Source organism: Miscanthus floridulus, chromosome 1, assembly GCF_019320115.1.
Source record: "Miscanthus floridulus cultivar M001 chromosome 1, ASM1932011v1, whole genome shotgun sequence".
In the NCBI taxonomy this organism is placed as follows: Eukaryota; Viridiplantae; Streptophyta; class Magnoliopsida; order Poales; family Poaceae; genus Miscanthus; species Miscanthus floridulus.
The window spans coordinates 40,068,869-40,085,196 of NC_089580.1; the positions used below are offsets into that span (position 1 = coordinate 40,068,869).

General features: G+C 50.2%; 1 protein-coding gene across 1 annotated transcript; it reads left to right on the plus strand.

Moving 5' to 3' along the window:
• The first annotated feature begins 948 nt into the window (after positions 1-948).
• Positions 949-10,080, plus strand: LOC136480056 (phosphoserine phosphatase, chloroplastic-like). The gene is made up of 8 exons (XM_066477728.1): positions 949-1,109; positions 1,675-1,908; positions 2,050-2,182; positions 2,263-2,370; positions 8,526-8,619; positions 8,856-9,005; positions 9,080-9,133; positions 9,667-10,080. Exons 2-8 carry the CDS (start codon positions 1,686-1,688, stop codon positions 9,790-9,792), a joined length of 888 nt encoding a protein of 295 aa, XP_066333825.1. The 5' UTR covers positions 949-1,109; positions 1,675-1,685; the 3' UTR covers positions 9,793-10,080.
• Positions 10,081-16,328: the final 6,248 nt, after the last annotated feature.

The following is a 16,328-nucleotide window of genomic DNA, read 5'->3' on the forward strand; positions in this document are numbered from 1 at the left end:
AAGTTTGACTTGGAGCAAGATTAAAATGGTATATAATTTGATTTGACTTAGAACAAAATTAAAGTGATAATTCCTATATTTCAAATTATAAAACGTTTTGGCTCTTGTAGATACATTGTTTTAATACATGTCTAGACATATATATTTAAGTGTATAGTAAAAACTGTGTATCTAATAAGCCAAAATGTCTTATAATTTTAGAATGAATGAAGTATATAATCTAAAAAGATAGGGTACGATCGGATGTGTTGTTAAAATAAATAGAGATTCTTGTGTCACTTTCTACTTATCACAATATAAAACGCTCGTGTACATATATGTACACTTACCGTCTATATATATATCTACACACATGCTATTTTATGAGCACTTATGTGAGACTGATCGTGAGGTTTTGGGATTGGCAAGTCACTGTATACACATCTCTATGGATAGCACGCACTTCCTGCTACTATAAGAATTTATGAAATATTGAGCTGGGCAAAAGTCCAGATACACCTCAATGTGCCGAAGTTAAAGCAAATTAGAGGATAACACATTTGCCTTGTGGGTGTATGGATATATGCCACAAGGATGCATATACCATAAAATTTTAGATATAATCACTATTTCTATAAAAAGGTACATTTACACTCTCTAATATCTATGTAGCTTCGTTGATTGCTTGTACTATCCATTCGTGCGAGGCAACTGAAATTATCCAGAAAAATATTATTCCCGATGAGACATCCGGTGTCGATACTAGACATCGAACCCGAACGGGTGGCCTGGACACCCGCATCGCACACCAACTGAGCTAGCAATCAGTTCTCCAGTATAAACATCTTTGATAAAACTGAGTCAATACATATCGAGAAGAACACTCTCCTTGTCCATGAGCTTGGAGATTTCAATTTACCAAGATACTTGACCATTCGTTAAATAAATAATAAAAAAGGCAGTACACTGTGTGTAGTGGCACTGTCCAAAGAGACCAGTGGCGTACCCGCCTACTCACGTGCGCTCTCTGTGAGATTGTGACTCTGTCTCTAGCGGCGGCGCCGCCGACGCCAGGTGCCCACTGCCAGGCCTTCATCTTCGGCGCCTTCGCCGGCGACGAGCACCACCAGGTACGCCCACCCCTTCTCTCCCGTTCCTTCTGTACGAACCCGAGCACCCAAACCCTAGCCTAAGCTGTTTGTATTCGGATCTTATCTGATCTGATCCAATCACTAGTGTAATGTACACATGTTATGCCTACAATTCGATCTGATCTGATCCAATCACAAGTGTAATATGCACATGTTATGCCTACAATTCGATTCTCTGTTTTTTAACAAAAATTATCGGGTGTACGCCCGTCCTGGAATACAGGACATCATGACTTATAAAACTTGTACTGAAATAGAAGACATTCTATGTGGTGCCTATATGCTCAGATTGGTCAAAGTTTGTTAAAAAGGAAACCATAATTTGACAAGAAACTATTTAATTGGATTTAATCCATGAGTAGGGCAAAATTGCACGTTCACGAAAAAAAAATCCATAAGTAGGCCATTTGATTACTCCCTTAAGTTGTCTTACATTTTTTGAATGCATTGTATTACAGGATGAAGGAAGTATATGTGTACACGGTACACCCATGTTCTTTACTGGGTCAGCCCTGAATCCCATGTTCCGTTGTCTGATTTGCAGGTACACATGTTATGGCCGGCCTGATCAGGTTGCGTGCCAGTCTGAGGAGTTTGCCGTCAGTTCCTCGGTCGTCGTTCGCTCGGACACCTCCGGCTTTACAAGTGGCGGCTTGGTTTCCAAGCCCACTATTTCATTCTGCTAACATTCGTGAGAGCCGTGCTTTACTGGTAGCAGCACTGGATGTATCCAAGGATGGGTCCTCGGCGGTTCTGGCGAATAGCCAGCCTCCCAAAGGTTCTTTAATTTTCTTATTGGAAGCCTTCTAGAGGCTGTTTAGGTCAGTCTACCATGCGGCTGATCAATGTCCGTGTCAGAGTCCTTGACTGCGCTGTAAGTTGGGAGTAACTTGCACATTGCTTGCCTGCATGTTTACAGGGGTTATTGAGACATTGCGCAATGCTGATGCAGTTTGTTTCGACGTCGATAGCACCGTCATCCTGGATGAGGGTATTGACGAGCTTGCTGATTTCTGTGGGGCAGGGAAAGCTGTTGCTGAATGGACATCAAAGTAAATGCTCCGTTGTGTAGATTGGTTCATCTGGACTGTGGATTTTGCGGGAAGAACTAACCATGGCTTAATATTCTTAGAGCCATGACTGGGACTGTTCCATTTGAGGAGGCGCTGTCAGCCAGGCTGTCTTTAATCAAGCCATCTCTCTCCCAGGTGGAGGAGTGCCTGAAGAAGAGGCCACCAAGGTAACCTCGCCTATTCTAAACTTCATGTTAATATATATGGTAGCTGGTATTTTGGTGTCCTTGGTTTCCATCCTTTTTTTAGGTAACCTCGCCTTATTCTAAACCTCATGTTAATCTATATGGTAGCTGGTATTTTAGTGTCCTTGGTTTCCATCCTTTTTTAACTATTTGGATTCAGCACCACTGCTATTTACGTTTTGGAAATAATGGGTATGGGTGTTTATCCCTTGTCTGTTCCCCCCTTATATGTAACTCTGTATAGAACAGAAAGTGCTTAGTAATGATAATTGATTGACCGGGTTTCTCTTTTCACAGCAAGAAAAAAAAATGTGTAGTTATATTTAAAATATGTACAGACAACCACATCATTATCGTTTTGGCAAGTTTGCCTTATGCCTTTCGTAGCAGTGCTCTAAGATTTCTTTAAATACAGTATAAAACAAAGAGAGAAATCACTCAGCATTGTTTTCCCCGCACTGCAACAGAATTAAGCACTGTGTTTCAACTTCCAAACAAGGATTGTTCATTTTCTTGGTCCAATTTAAAGGATTATCAATAGCTGATAGGATTACGGATCCTACCGCGTAGATCACGGAGTCTGTAGGGGTGAGAGGGAGGTGGAGCAGGCTGGGAGCCTCGCTGCCGGCGGCTGGACGCCATGGTGGAGGATGGGCGGCTGCGGCTGTAGCCCTAACCCTCGCGTAGCTACAGCAACGGCGGCTACAGTACGCGTGAACAGTAGAGGCGGCTAGGGTTAGGAACTCCCGGCTCCCAGGGGAAGCCGGAAACAATAGATTGTTTCTGCTTAATTATCCAAATGTCTTACAAGCCATATATATAGCTCTCACAAATAAGGGATATATCTAATAAATAGGCTAAATAATAGATAATATGGGCTGTTAGCCCCCTAATGCCGGCGCACAAGCTCAGCCACTAATGGGCCTCCGCCTGGTATATGTGACGCCGGTCATAACATCTCTCCCCGCCTGCGCAAACAGCTCGTCCTCGAGCTGGAAGTCGGGGAAGTGGTCGCGAAACTCGTCGAGGGTTTCCCACGTAGCGTCGTCTTCAGGGAGGCCGTGCCACTGGATCAACACCTGCCACACACCACGGCGCTGAAGCGCACGGAGAGCCCGCGCCGGAGCAGGAAGCAGCCGGCCATCCATGGTCGGAGGGAGACTGGTCGGGGTCGCTGGAGGGTCGCCGCGGTGAGGCTTCAGGAGACCAACGTGGAAGACGTCGTGGATGCGGGCGTTCTCAGGCAGCTGGAGGCGGTACGCGACACGGCCAATGCGTTCCAGCACCTGGAACGGACCAGCATAGCGAGGACCCAACTTGCGCTTAGCCCGCGGGTCGAGGGACTGTGCGGTGCGGTGGAGGAGGCGCAGCCACACCCAATCGCCCACCTGGAACTCCACATCGCGGTGGCCGGCGTCGTAGTACTTCTTGGACAGCTGCTGCGCCTGTAGGAGTCGTTGGCGCACCTCTGCCAGCAGCTCATCGCGGTTGCGGAGAAGGCTATCGACGGCGTCGGTCCTCGCCGACCCCTGCCTGTATGGCAGAATAGGCGGAGGAGGGCGGCCGTACACCACCTCAAAGGGAGTCATCCGAAGGGCCGTGTGGAAGGAGGTATTGTAACAATACTCCGCCCACAACAGCCAGTCCACCCACGCCCTTGGCCGGTCACCTGTAACACAACGGAGATACATGGCAATCACCTTGTTGACCACCTCCGACTGGCCGTCGGTCTGAGGATGAAAGGCGGTGCTCATGCGAAGCTTGACGCCCGCCATCTGGAAGAGATCCCGCCAGACATGGCCAGTGAACACGGGGTCCCGATCACTGACGATCGACGAAGGGAATCCGTGGAGCCGGACGACGTTGTCGAAGAAGGCGCGAGCGACGGAGGTAGCCGTGTAGGGGTGCCCAAGCGCAATAAAATGCGCGTACTTGGAGAAGCGGTCGACGACGGTGAGGATGACGGATTTCCCGCCAACCTTGGGCAGCCCTTCGATGAAATCCATGGAGATGTCGGCCCAGACTTGGTCAGGCACCTCCAGCGGCTGGAGCAGCCCGGCCGGCTGGAATGCCTCCGTCTTGTTGCGCTGGCACGTCGCGCAAGTGCGCACCCAGTCCTGGACTAGGGAGCGATCCCCTGGGATGTAGAAGTTGGCGCGGAGGCGGTGGAGAGTCTTCTGTACACCCTCATGTCCAGCCGCATGGGCCAGCTGCAGGACTTGGTGGCGCAGGTCACCGACGTCGGGTACGAAGATACGCCGGCCATGCAACAGCAACCCGGCGTCCGCGCGCCATGGCGCCGCCAAGTCGCCCGCGTGCAAGCGATGCAGCAGCTGCTGCGCGTCCGGGGCGTTGGCTGTAGCGCTACAGACCGCATCCAGGAAGGCGAAGGACGGCCCAGAGATGGCCCTGGCCGCGCCTATGCCTGCTGCAGCGTCCACAGCCTCGGCGTCACGCCGGGACAGTGCGTCGGCCACGGTGTTGAGGCGGCCCGGGCGATATTCCACCGCGAAGTCGAAGCCGAAAAGCTTGCTGAGCCACTGATGCTGGGGAACTGTGGACAAGCGCTGGTCAAGCAAAAATTTAAGACTGTAATGATCAGTACGGACCAAAAAGTGACGCCCCCACAAATACGGTCGCCAATGACGAACGGCTTGCACCAGCCCGATGAGTTCGCGCTCATAAGCTGCAAGCTTGAGATGGCGGACAGCGAAAGGCCGGCTGCAGTAGGCGAGGGGTCCAGCGCCCTGGCGAAGGACGGCACCAAACCCCGCACCCGACGCGTCGCAATCCACGACGAAGAGCCTGTCGAAGTCAGGCATCTGCAGGACTGGCCCCGTAGTGAGGGCGGTCTTGAGTGCCTCAAACGCCGTGGACGCGTCGTCGTCCCAAGCAAACGCGTCTCGCCGCAAGAGACGTGTCAGCGGGGCAGCGATGATGCCGAAATCCTTAATGAACTTCCTGTAGTAGCCTGCGAGGCCTAGGAAGCCTCGGAGACCGCGGGCGGAGCATGGGGTCGGCCACGCATGAACCGTTGCGACCTTGTCCGCGTCCATGGCCACTCCGTCCTTGGAGATAACATGGCCTAAATAAGCCACGGACGCAGCGCCGAAGGAGCACTTGGAGCGCTTGAGGTGGAGGTTGTGCGCTCGCAGGGCGTGGAGGACGATGTTGACATGTTGCAGGTGTTCGGCCCAGGAGGAACTGTAGATCAGGATGTCATCAAAAAATACCAGCACAGACCTGCGCAAATACGGCCGGAGGACATCGTTCATCAACGCCTAAAAGGTAGCTGGCGCGTTGGAGAGACCGAACGGCATCACCAAGAATTCATAGTGGCCATGGTGCGTGCGGAACGCCGTTTTAGCGACGTCGTCGGGGTGCATGCGCACCTGGTGATAACCAGAGCGCAAATCCAGCTTGGTGAAGAAACGCGCACCATGGAGCTCATCAAGCAGCTCGTCCACCACTGGAATCGGAAACTTGTCCTTGGCGGTCTTGGCGTTGAGGGCACGATAGTCGATGCAGAAGCGCCAGGACTTGTCTTGTTTCCGCACCAAGAGAACGGGCGCGGAGAACGGCGAGGTGCTCGGTCGAATGATGCCCTGCGCGAGCATCTCCGCACATTGACGTTCCAGCTCGTCCTTCTGGAGCTGGGGGTAGCGATAAGGGCGCACCGCCACCGGCGCGGTACTGGGCAGCAGGTGAATGCGGTGGTCGTAGGGGCGCGCCGGAGGGAGCCCGCGGGGCTCGTCGAAGATGGCGCCGTGCTGCTGAAGGAGGCTGTCCAGCAGGGGCAGCGCCGGGTCGGCGGTGACCGCGGCTGTGGCCGAGCGCTGCTGGTCGGTAGGCGTTGCCGAGCCACCCACGCCTTGCCAAGTGACGCGCCGACCGTCGCGCCAGAACGCCATGGTGAGGGCGGTGCAGTCCCACAAGATGGGTCCCAGCGTCCGAAGGAAGTCGAAACCGAGGATGAAGTCGAACCCGCCGAGGTCCAGACCAACGCACGTAATGATGAAGTCCTCGTCAGCGATGCGGATGGGGACGACGCGGGCGATCCCCGCGCAGGCTAGGCGGTCACCATTAGCGACCGTGACGCGAAGATCCTCGCCACCGGATGGAGAGAGCCCCAGACGGCGCATGGCAGCACCCTGGAGGAAGTTGTGCGTGGACCCGGTGTCGAGGAGGGCGAGGAAGCGCTCTCCCTTGATGGTGACTGGCACGAGCATGGAGTTTGCCGGCCTGATCCCTGCAACAGCATGAAGAGAGACGACGAAAGCATTAGCCCCAGCGAGCTCCGGGGCCGCCGGTTCCTCCAAGTGGACGGCAGCCGCAGCAGCGTCATCAGCCGCGATGTCGTCGATGAAGTCATCGCACTCCACGTAGAACAGGCGCTGGCAGACGTGGCCACGAACATAAGGCTCGTCACAATTAAAACAGAGCCCTTGTCGGCGGCGCTCAGCCATCTCTGTCGGGGTGAGGCGGCGGAACGGACGCGCAGCAGGCGCGTTGGCCGCTGCTGGGCCGGCTGCTGGAGGGGGCAGCGCGCCCCCCGGGACTGGAGCCGCGCCCGGCGCGCGAGGGAGGGGCGGTAGCCCCTGGCGTTGAGGAGGATGGTTGCCCCGCTGAGGGGCAGGGGGCGTTGGAACGGCCACGCAGCGCTCGAACGCCCGAGCCAAGTACATGGCAGATTGTAGGTCCCGCGGCGTGCGCATCTCCACATGCACTTTGATCTGGTCCGGTAGCCCCCCCACGTACAACTCCGCCTTTTGTCGAGGGGAGAGGTCACGGGCATGGCACAGGACGGCGTTGTAGCGCTCGGAGTAGTCTTGCACGGTGGAGAGGAACGGCAGACGTGCCAACTCGGCCAAGCGCGTGCCCTGTACAGCCGGCCCAAAGCGGAGGGAGCAAAGTTCCCGGAAGCGCTCCCAGTGCGGCATGCCCTCGTCTTGTTCCAGGGCGTAGTACCATGTCTGTGCAGCGCCCTTCATGTGATAGGACGCGAGCCAGGTGCGCTGCGAAGCCATCGTCTGCTGTCCTCGGAAGAATTGCTCACATTGGTTCAACCAATTGAGCGGGTCGACGGAGCCGTCATACGTGGGGAACTCGAGTTTGTAGAACTTGGGAGCAGCCTGGGCGCCGAAGATTGCGGACTGATCCGCTGCTGTGGGTGCCCCGGGGAGGGAGGCGTCGACCCCCCCGGAGAGGACCTGCGGCACTGCTGATGACGGCGCGGGCGCGGCGGCTGCTTGGGTGACGGTAGTGGCGAAGACCGGAGGAGCGGCCGAGCCCATCGCCCATGATGGAATCGGGGACGGCGAGGCCGGCCAGCGAAGAAGATTGAGCGGCACCCCTGGGCCTGAGACCGGCATCCCGTAAGGGAAACTCGAGGGCGGAAGCAGCGGCTGGGAGCTCACAGCGGTAACCCCCGTGGACAGCGGCGGCGTCGAGAACGGCGGTGGGGAGGGCTGCTGGACGAGTCCCGCCCACGCCGCCTGCATGGACGCGATGTTGCGGTTGATGTGGATGATCGCAGACGCCAAGGACTCGAGCGTGAGCGGCACAGCAGACAGCGACGAGCCTTCCGAGACCTCGGAGGCCGCAGATTGGAGCGGCGCGGTGGAGGTAGATGGTGGTGGTGGGAAGGAGGAGGTCGGCTGAGATTGCGACATCGTTCCTGAGCAGTCTGATACCAGGCTGATAGGATTACGGATCCTACCGCGTAGATCACGGAGTCTGTAGGGGTGAGAGGGAGGTGGAGCAGGCTGGGAGCCTCGCTGCCGGCGGCTGGACGCCGTGGTGGAGGATGGGCGGCTGCGGCTGTAGCCCTAACCCTCGCGTAGCTACAGTAACGGCGGCTACAGTACGCGTGAACAGTAGAGGCGGCTAGGGTTAGGAACTCCCGGCTCCCAGGGAAGCCGGAAACAATAGATTGTTTCTGCTTAATTATCCAAATGTCTTACAAGCCATATATATAGCTCTCACAAATAAGGGATATATCTAATAAATATGCTAAATAATAGATAATATGGGCTGTTAGCCCCCTAATGCCGGCGCACAAGCTCAGCCACTAATGGGCCTCCGCCTGGTATATGTGACGCCGGTCATAACAATAGCACTGCTTTTTTTGTTTGCAGGATTTCTCCTGGAATGGCTGATTTGGTTAAGAAGCTAAAAGCTAATAATATTGATGTATTCCTTGTGTCAGGAGGCTTCCGACAAATGATCAAGGTAGGTCCTGTAATATCATACCATGGTTCGTTTCGGCTGTCTCGTACTCAAATTTGTATGTTCGTTATATTCCAGTTGTTGGAGCAAACTAAAAGGTACAATTTATTTTAACTACACTTTAGTTCAGTTGTAAATTTGCTTAATATATACAGTACGAAAGTGGTTGCTCACATATATATAATGGGTTATCATTTATTGGCTCAAAATCATCACTTAAATGTTTTCCTTGTTTCCAGCCTGTGGCATTTGAGCTTGGTATTCCTCCTGAAAACATCATTGCAAACCATCTGCTCTTTGGCACTTCGGGGGAGTACGCTGGATTTGATCCCACAGAGCCCACTTCACGCAGTGGGGGTAAAGCAAAAGCAGTGCTGCAAATAAAACAGGTCTAGTTAAACTGTATATCTTTTGGTTGCACTCTTTACTTCTGACCATTGTGCTGACCTTTCTTTGTGTTCAGGACCATGGCTACAAGGCAGTCGTTATGATTGGTGATGGCGCAACTGATCTTGAGGTATATGACTGGATAATGCCTTTGAAACTTCTATCCTGAATTCCTGACAATAGATATGCACAAGGATGATATGTCTTATTGGGTAAAGGGCAGTTATCGATACTGACTTGATTTTTGTAATGATATGGTCATGCTTCCTGGCTGATTTGATTGTTGAGTCATGCAAACCTTTCTCACTGTTTGTGTTCCACTCAAATCTTGTAACTTTGTTTCTCTTGTTCATGTAGCATGAGATAGAAATAATAGGTGACTGAGCTTCAGCAAAAATATAATTTAGCATGATGTAACAAAGAGTGGGTCAAAGAGTTTGTTTTGCTTAAGGCCTGTTGAAAGAAATTGGTTTAAGGCTATTGACATATCGCTGCTATTCTTTAGTTAGTGAATAGTTCAGAGAGATATAACTAACTGAGTGTATGCAGTGCAGCTTAATGGTACCAGACTTTTCTGATATATCAGTTTATAGCAATTTAACAATAATGCTGTAGCACAATAAAATGTTATACGGCTAGATTAATTAGCCCATGTCTTTGCAGGCTTGGCAACCTGGCGGGGCAAATTTGTTCATCTGTTATGCTGGTGTTCAAATGAGGGAGCCAGTCGCAGTAGAAGCCGACTGGGTGGTTTTTTATTTTCAAGAGCTGATCACCAAGTTGTCATAATGATTACTTACCGTGATTTCTGAATCTTGCATTGCACATTTGAAGCTGAAGATTTAACTAGCAATTCTTGGACTTCAGTGAATTATCTGGTTGTAAAGTATTTCTTTTTATTTTTTCCACTTTATTTCATGATCCTGATCCACAAATTTTGGAGGTGGTGTTCTAAGCAATTGTTGAGTATGTGTGTAATGAATTCCATCACAGTTAAATGCTGAATAGCACCTTTGTTTTTGCAAGCATTGTGGACTTGTATGTCAAAATAGTGCACAGCTTAAAATAAAACCAACAATTCTGACATACTGTGCCTGTTGCTATTTGAAGCCTTCATTGGTTCTCATGTACTCTACGTCTCAGCTACATTTCTGTTAGGAAGCAAATTATAAAGGCGTACCCAGTGCAGAGAGCTCCGGCTCTGTGCGGGGTATGGGGAAGGGTGTTGGTGGTAAGTCTTACCCTCGTCTGTGCAATGCGATGAGACCGCGACTCAAACCCGGGACCTTCTGGTCACAGGCGGTAAGACTCTATCGCTGGCACCAGGCCCGCCCTTCAGGAAGCAAATTATAGACTTTTGAAATTAATTCCTTCAGGACAGCAACTACTTACAAACAAGTTGTAAGCTTTTGTGCAACCGTTATTTAGTAAGTTCATGTTGACCAGTAGACTGTATTGGTTAATTTCCATGAAGACTTGTTCATGTGTATCTCTATAATTTCAAATTTGGTCGTGTCTTCAGTATCCTTGTGTGAGCGGCGAGTACTTGACTCTACTTATAAATTTGACTTGTGCTGCTTGTCCTTGTGTTTTGTTCATCAGAACATGGGTTAAAGGGTTCTTAATACTAATGCATGGTCTAGCTTCTTTAGTTCTGTTGACGCTTGAAATTTGGCTCATATGTCCATGCATCTGTTACCTGCAAAAATGGATGGACCATTTCAGGTTAAAAAGGATGAAGCAACTTAAGGACTGCATTTTTTTAGAATACTTGAGGACTTCATTTGCTTACAAACAACGCACAGCACCCATGGACTTAAACAAACATGGGAAGAGTATCAAAGTGCAGTAACTCTTGATGATCCATCAACACGAGTCACAGTTTGCGGCGCCACAGAAGCAAACACGTCAAGAGTCAAGGTTGGATGCGACGAACACCGCTGCAATGCCAGCATTTCATTCTCTGAAGCCAAATGGTTATTGCAAGAACCACCGGAACCATTTTATCGTTTATTTGGTATTTTCTTAAAGATAGATATAGTTCCTTAATTATATCATCTATAGAGAAAGATAAATACTTATAATCTGGGATGATTGGAATTAAGCAGAAAGCAACAATTAAGTTGCTGGCTTCCCTTGGGAGCCAATCGTCCCTGCCCTCTCTCCCTCACGTGAGCTCTAGGGCTGCAGCAGCAGCCGCCGCACTCTCGCCGCCACGGCCCCTCACCGACGTCGAGAGTACAGACCACGTCCTCCCCTCTTCCACCCCTATAACCTGCGCAGCAACTCCGGTAGGGCATCAAATCCTATCAACTTGGTATCAGAGATGTCAGGCCCTAATCCCACCAACACTCTGCCGCCGCCGCCGATCACCTCCGCTGCCACGGTGGTCACCACCTCGCCGCTGCCACCTGCCTCCACGCCCGCTGCCCAGATGAAGCATGCGGCACAGATGACGTCGGATCAGGTGGCTGCCGCCATCGGGGAGCTGACTCGCTAGATGGCTGCCATCCAGTCCTACCTGGCCGGCGCGCCACCGCAACCGGCTGCGACCACCCTTCCAGCGGTGCTGCCGTATGGGATGCCCTACTCCAGCACGACGGGTGTTCCCATCCATCTCCTCCGGATGCCGCCTTCCCCTTCGCCGATTCCATCATGGGCTTTAGCCTCGACGACCAGCCCGTTGTACACCATGGCGACCTCTCCGACTGCGACATCAGTAGTGCCACCGCCCACGCCGTTGTGGTCTTCCACGGGGGACCCCAGGCCGATGGCTTTTTCTATGGGGGTTCCGACGGCCCCCTCTTCTACGGACATGGGCACCTTGTAGGATCTACTGGAAGATAAAGAAGGCCTAGAGGGGGGTGAATAGGCCTGTAAAATTCAACTCGAAACTCTGTTAGAACAGAGGGCGGCACTGCCGGCCTTACAGGGCGGCACTGCCGCTCTATGAAAAATAATCTAACACAGTTGAGATTTAACAGATATGAACCTGACCCAACTAGCTACTTAATCCTGCAATATAAAGCCAAGATCCAGTTCGAAGACTGGATACCACAGAATCTTCACACAACAGTGAATCGAGCAACTAAACCCTAGCAACAATGTAAACAGCAAGTATAAAGAAGATAAAGCACGCATGACACACAATTTATCCCGTGGTTCAGCTCACCACTAAGGTTTGCCTAAGTCCACGTTGTTGAGAAAGCCACAAAAGGCTTGAGCTTGCCACAAAGGCTTGCTTTACCCTCATTCGCAAATCAAGAGAGTGGACTCTTGAAGTGAGGGATGATTTCTTAGCTTTTGAATGAGGTTACAAAGCTCCCAAGGCTGCCACACGAGTTGGCAAGCACAAGGGCGACGCCTAGCCGGCTAGGAGCAAGCTCCAAGAGTAACAAATCCTAGAACCACCGGCCAAACGTGAACCAAATACTCTTAGACTTTGGAAATCAGTGGATCTTCTCTCCAATCGAGTTTTGCTGTCTTTTCTCTCAAGTTTTGATGGTTGGAATCAAGGATTAGCTTGAGGGATGGAGGAGCAACAATGGAGGAGAGAGGTGAGCTTTAGTTCTGTCTGTTTTCGAGCAGAGTGAGTCAGTGGAGAAGATGACCGTTGTGGGCCGGGCCTGAAGGGTATAAATACCCCCCGAGCCCAACGGTCAGTCAAGGGTGGCACTGCCGCTCTTAACAGGGCGGCACTGCCGCCCTAGCCAAAACAGGTAATATGATATGAAATTTGGCTGGCTGTTTTGACTAGGTGGAAGGATGTAAATCTGTGAATTTGAGCATCTGATTCAACAGTTGACCAACTGTCCTAAAATCCCTCTTCATAGTACGGCTTTTCCTAAACTCAAATTCAAAACATAAAAGAATTTAAACCTCCCTTGAGCTAGTGAAGGGTCGAGATGGCGGACTAGAGGGGGGGTGAATAGTCTTTTCTAAAATTAATCGCGTCGGCTAACCGATATAATTGCGAAATTAAAACTATCGGTCTAGCCAAGACTATACCCCTCAATGTATGTTCACTAGCACCTTGCAAAGATAACAATTATGCAACAAAGGTGCCGGGCTAGCTAGAGCTCTCCTAATCAATTCTAGGTGCAAGGTCACACAAACCTATGCCACTAGTACTTTATGCAATGAGGGAGCTCCTACACATGCTAGTAAGCAAAAGCACAAAGCTAACTAAGCTCACTAGCAATGCTCAATAACAAGGCAACTAATGCCTAATTAGAGAGCGCAAATACTTAGCTACACAAACTAAGCAATGTGACTAACAAGGTTACTAAAACCAAATTAGCCACGCAAGGGAGCTACTTCTATGCTACACAAGCTAGAAGGTAATTAGCAAGCTACACAAGCTATCTAATTACAAGAGCAACTACACAAACTTAATATATATAAAAGTAATTGCAAGCTTGTGTAATGGGGATGCAAACCAACGGGAAGAACAAGGTAGACACGATGATTTTTCTCCCGAGGTTCACGTGTTTGCCAACACGCTAGTCCCCGTTGTGTCGACCGCTCACTTGGTGGTTCGGCGGCTAATTAGCATCACCCGCTAAGCCCGCACGTCGGGCGCCGCAAGAACCTACCCCTTGAGTGAGGGTAGCTCAATGACACGCTTTACTAGAGTTGCTCTTCGCGGCTCCCGCGGGGCGAGCACAATGCCCCTCACAAGCACTTCTCCGGAGCGCCGCACAAGCTTCTTGCGCGCTTCGACGGAGACCACCACCAAGCCGTCTAGGAGGTGGCAACCTCCAAGAGTAACAAGCACCACCGGCTTACAACACGATCACCTAGTGCCACTCGATGCAACCTCACGATGCAATCGCACTAGAATCGCTCTCTCACACTATCGGATGAACACTATCATGTATGTGTGAGATGGAGGGCTTCCAAGCACTACTACACAAGCCACCAAGGCTCTAGTGTGCTCAGCTGCCGGCCCAAGGCCGGCCATGGCCTCTATTTATAACCCCATGGGCAAATAGAGCCGTTACCCCTTCACTGGGCAAAACTCGGGCCGACCGGACGCTCCGGTCCGATCGACCGGACGCTGGACCTCAGCGTCCGGTCACGCGATACTCGCCACGTGTCCCCTACGTTCAACGGTCATCTTCCGATCCCAACGGTCGTCTGCCGACCGGACGTAGCACTTCAACTGACTGGACGCTGGACCCTCAGCGTCCGGTCGTTTCCAGTAAGCTCCCGAGCATGACCGGACGCGTCCGGTCAACTCGACCGGACACAGCCCAGCGTCCGGTGCTTAACCCTAAGCACTGTGCCGACCGACAGCCTGACCGGACGCACCACTTCAGCGTCCGGTCGTTTCGGACTCAGCGTCCGGTCACTGTTAAACAGTGAGACCGAATTCCTTTCTCCTCTATCTTCTTCACCCTTGGTCCAATGTGCCAACCATAAGAATTTGCATCCGGCATAATAGAAAATAGGCATTCCATTTTCTCGAAAGCGCCGAGTCCGGTTTTGCCTAAGCTTCTATGATTGACTTGAACTAAATTGTTTTGCCTAAGCTTCCAAGTCCGGTTTGAACCAATGACAAGCTTCTTCACACCTCTTTTAAGGGTTATCTTGTCAATGTTGTACTTGTCACTTGTTAGCAATACAAATTAAGTCAAGTACTGGGTTCACTAGCTCATGAACAAATTCATGTACTATCCACTAGATCAAGTAATCATTCACGCAATAGTGGTAAGCTTATGAATTTAAAACATTTCATTTGTTATGCATGATCCTATGAAGTATGTACTATATGCACTAACCGCATACTAGTAAGGGATGAAATGATCATGCACATTACAATGATACCTTTGCTATGTTGGAGTAGAGGATAGTCACATAGATTCCAATTCATTACTCCAATAGCAATGTGAAGTCCAATTATAAGCTTGGTGAAGACCATGTATGTTAGCATTTTCCCGAAAGCGCAATAGAAAATTTGCATCCGGACGCTGGACCCAAACCCATCTCACCCCTGCAAACACCACCTCCTTTGTAAATGTGCCAACACCACCAAGTGTACACCACCATGTATATGTGTGTTAGCATTTTCACAATCATTTCCCAAAGGATGTTAGCCACTCAACTTGCCACGCCACTCGATCCTAGCGACAATGCAAAGTTAGATCACTCGAGTGGCACTAGATGACCGATATGCAAACAAGTTTGCCCCTCTTGATAGTACGGCCATCTATCCTAAACCCGATCATAAACTTCTCTACACACCTATGACCGGTGAAATGAAATGCCCTAGGTTATACCTTTGCCTTGCGCATTCCATTCCATCTCCTTCAATGTCGATGCAACACATGCACCAACACGATCAACAATGATATGATCCACTTCATATCATCACATGATCATATTGGTTCATCGATCTTGACTCTACTTGCTCTTCACCGTTGCCATCGTCCATCGGCGCCAAGTCTTGCTCAAGCTTCACCGCCACGCGGTCCATCACTCCAAAGCCTTCGACTTGCCCTTCACGCTTGCAACCGGTCCATCAAGCCAAGTCTTGTCTTGATCTTCTCCACCTTGATCACATGACTCAATGTCATGTCTCATGTGCATTTAAGCTCCTTCATCATCACATGTGTGAGCTTTGCAACATCTCCAAGCCATTTTCACCTTCATGGCATATGTTGCTCACACACATGTACCTGTGGACTAATCACCTGTGTATCTCACATAAACACAATTAGTCCACTTAGGTTGTCACTCAATTACCAAAACCAACAAGGACTTTTCAATCTCCCCCTTTTTGGTAATTGATGACAACTCTACAAAGATATGGAAATTAAGCTCTTTTGGATTCATGTTGCTTGCCCAAGCAATTTTACTATGTGTAAATGATTTTGGCCAAGTACCATAAACCCGAAATGGTAGTATTAGCTCCCCCTACATATGTGCTAGAGTATTCGACTTTAAGTATGCACATATGCATAGATTAAAAGTGTGGGAGAGTAAATACTACAAAATGATGCTAAGGTGTATAGAATAAACCTTTGAAGCGTGTTCCAATCGTAGTTGCACCTTTAAGTTCATCCTTAGCACCAAGGTTAGCTAGATATCACTTGGAAATAAAAGCACTAGATACCTCATGAGATCAACATTAAAATCAAGGTACTAGCATTACTTAAAGAATATACCAAGTGTCTAGCTATCATCCTATGCATGCTAGTTATCAAATCATCATTCAAGTTCTATAACTAGCATACACCACACAAGCATGCATATTGAATTTGAAAACTTATGCAATGCAAGCAAGCACATGATTATGCATATATCAAATGCAATCAATCAAA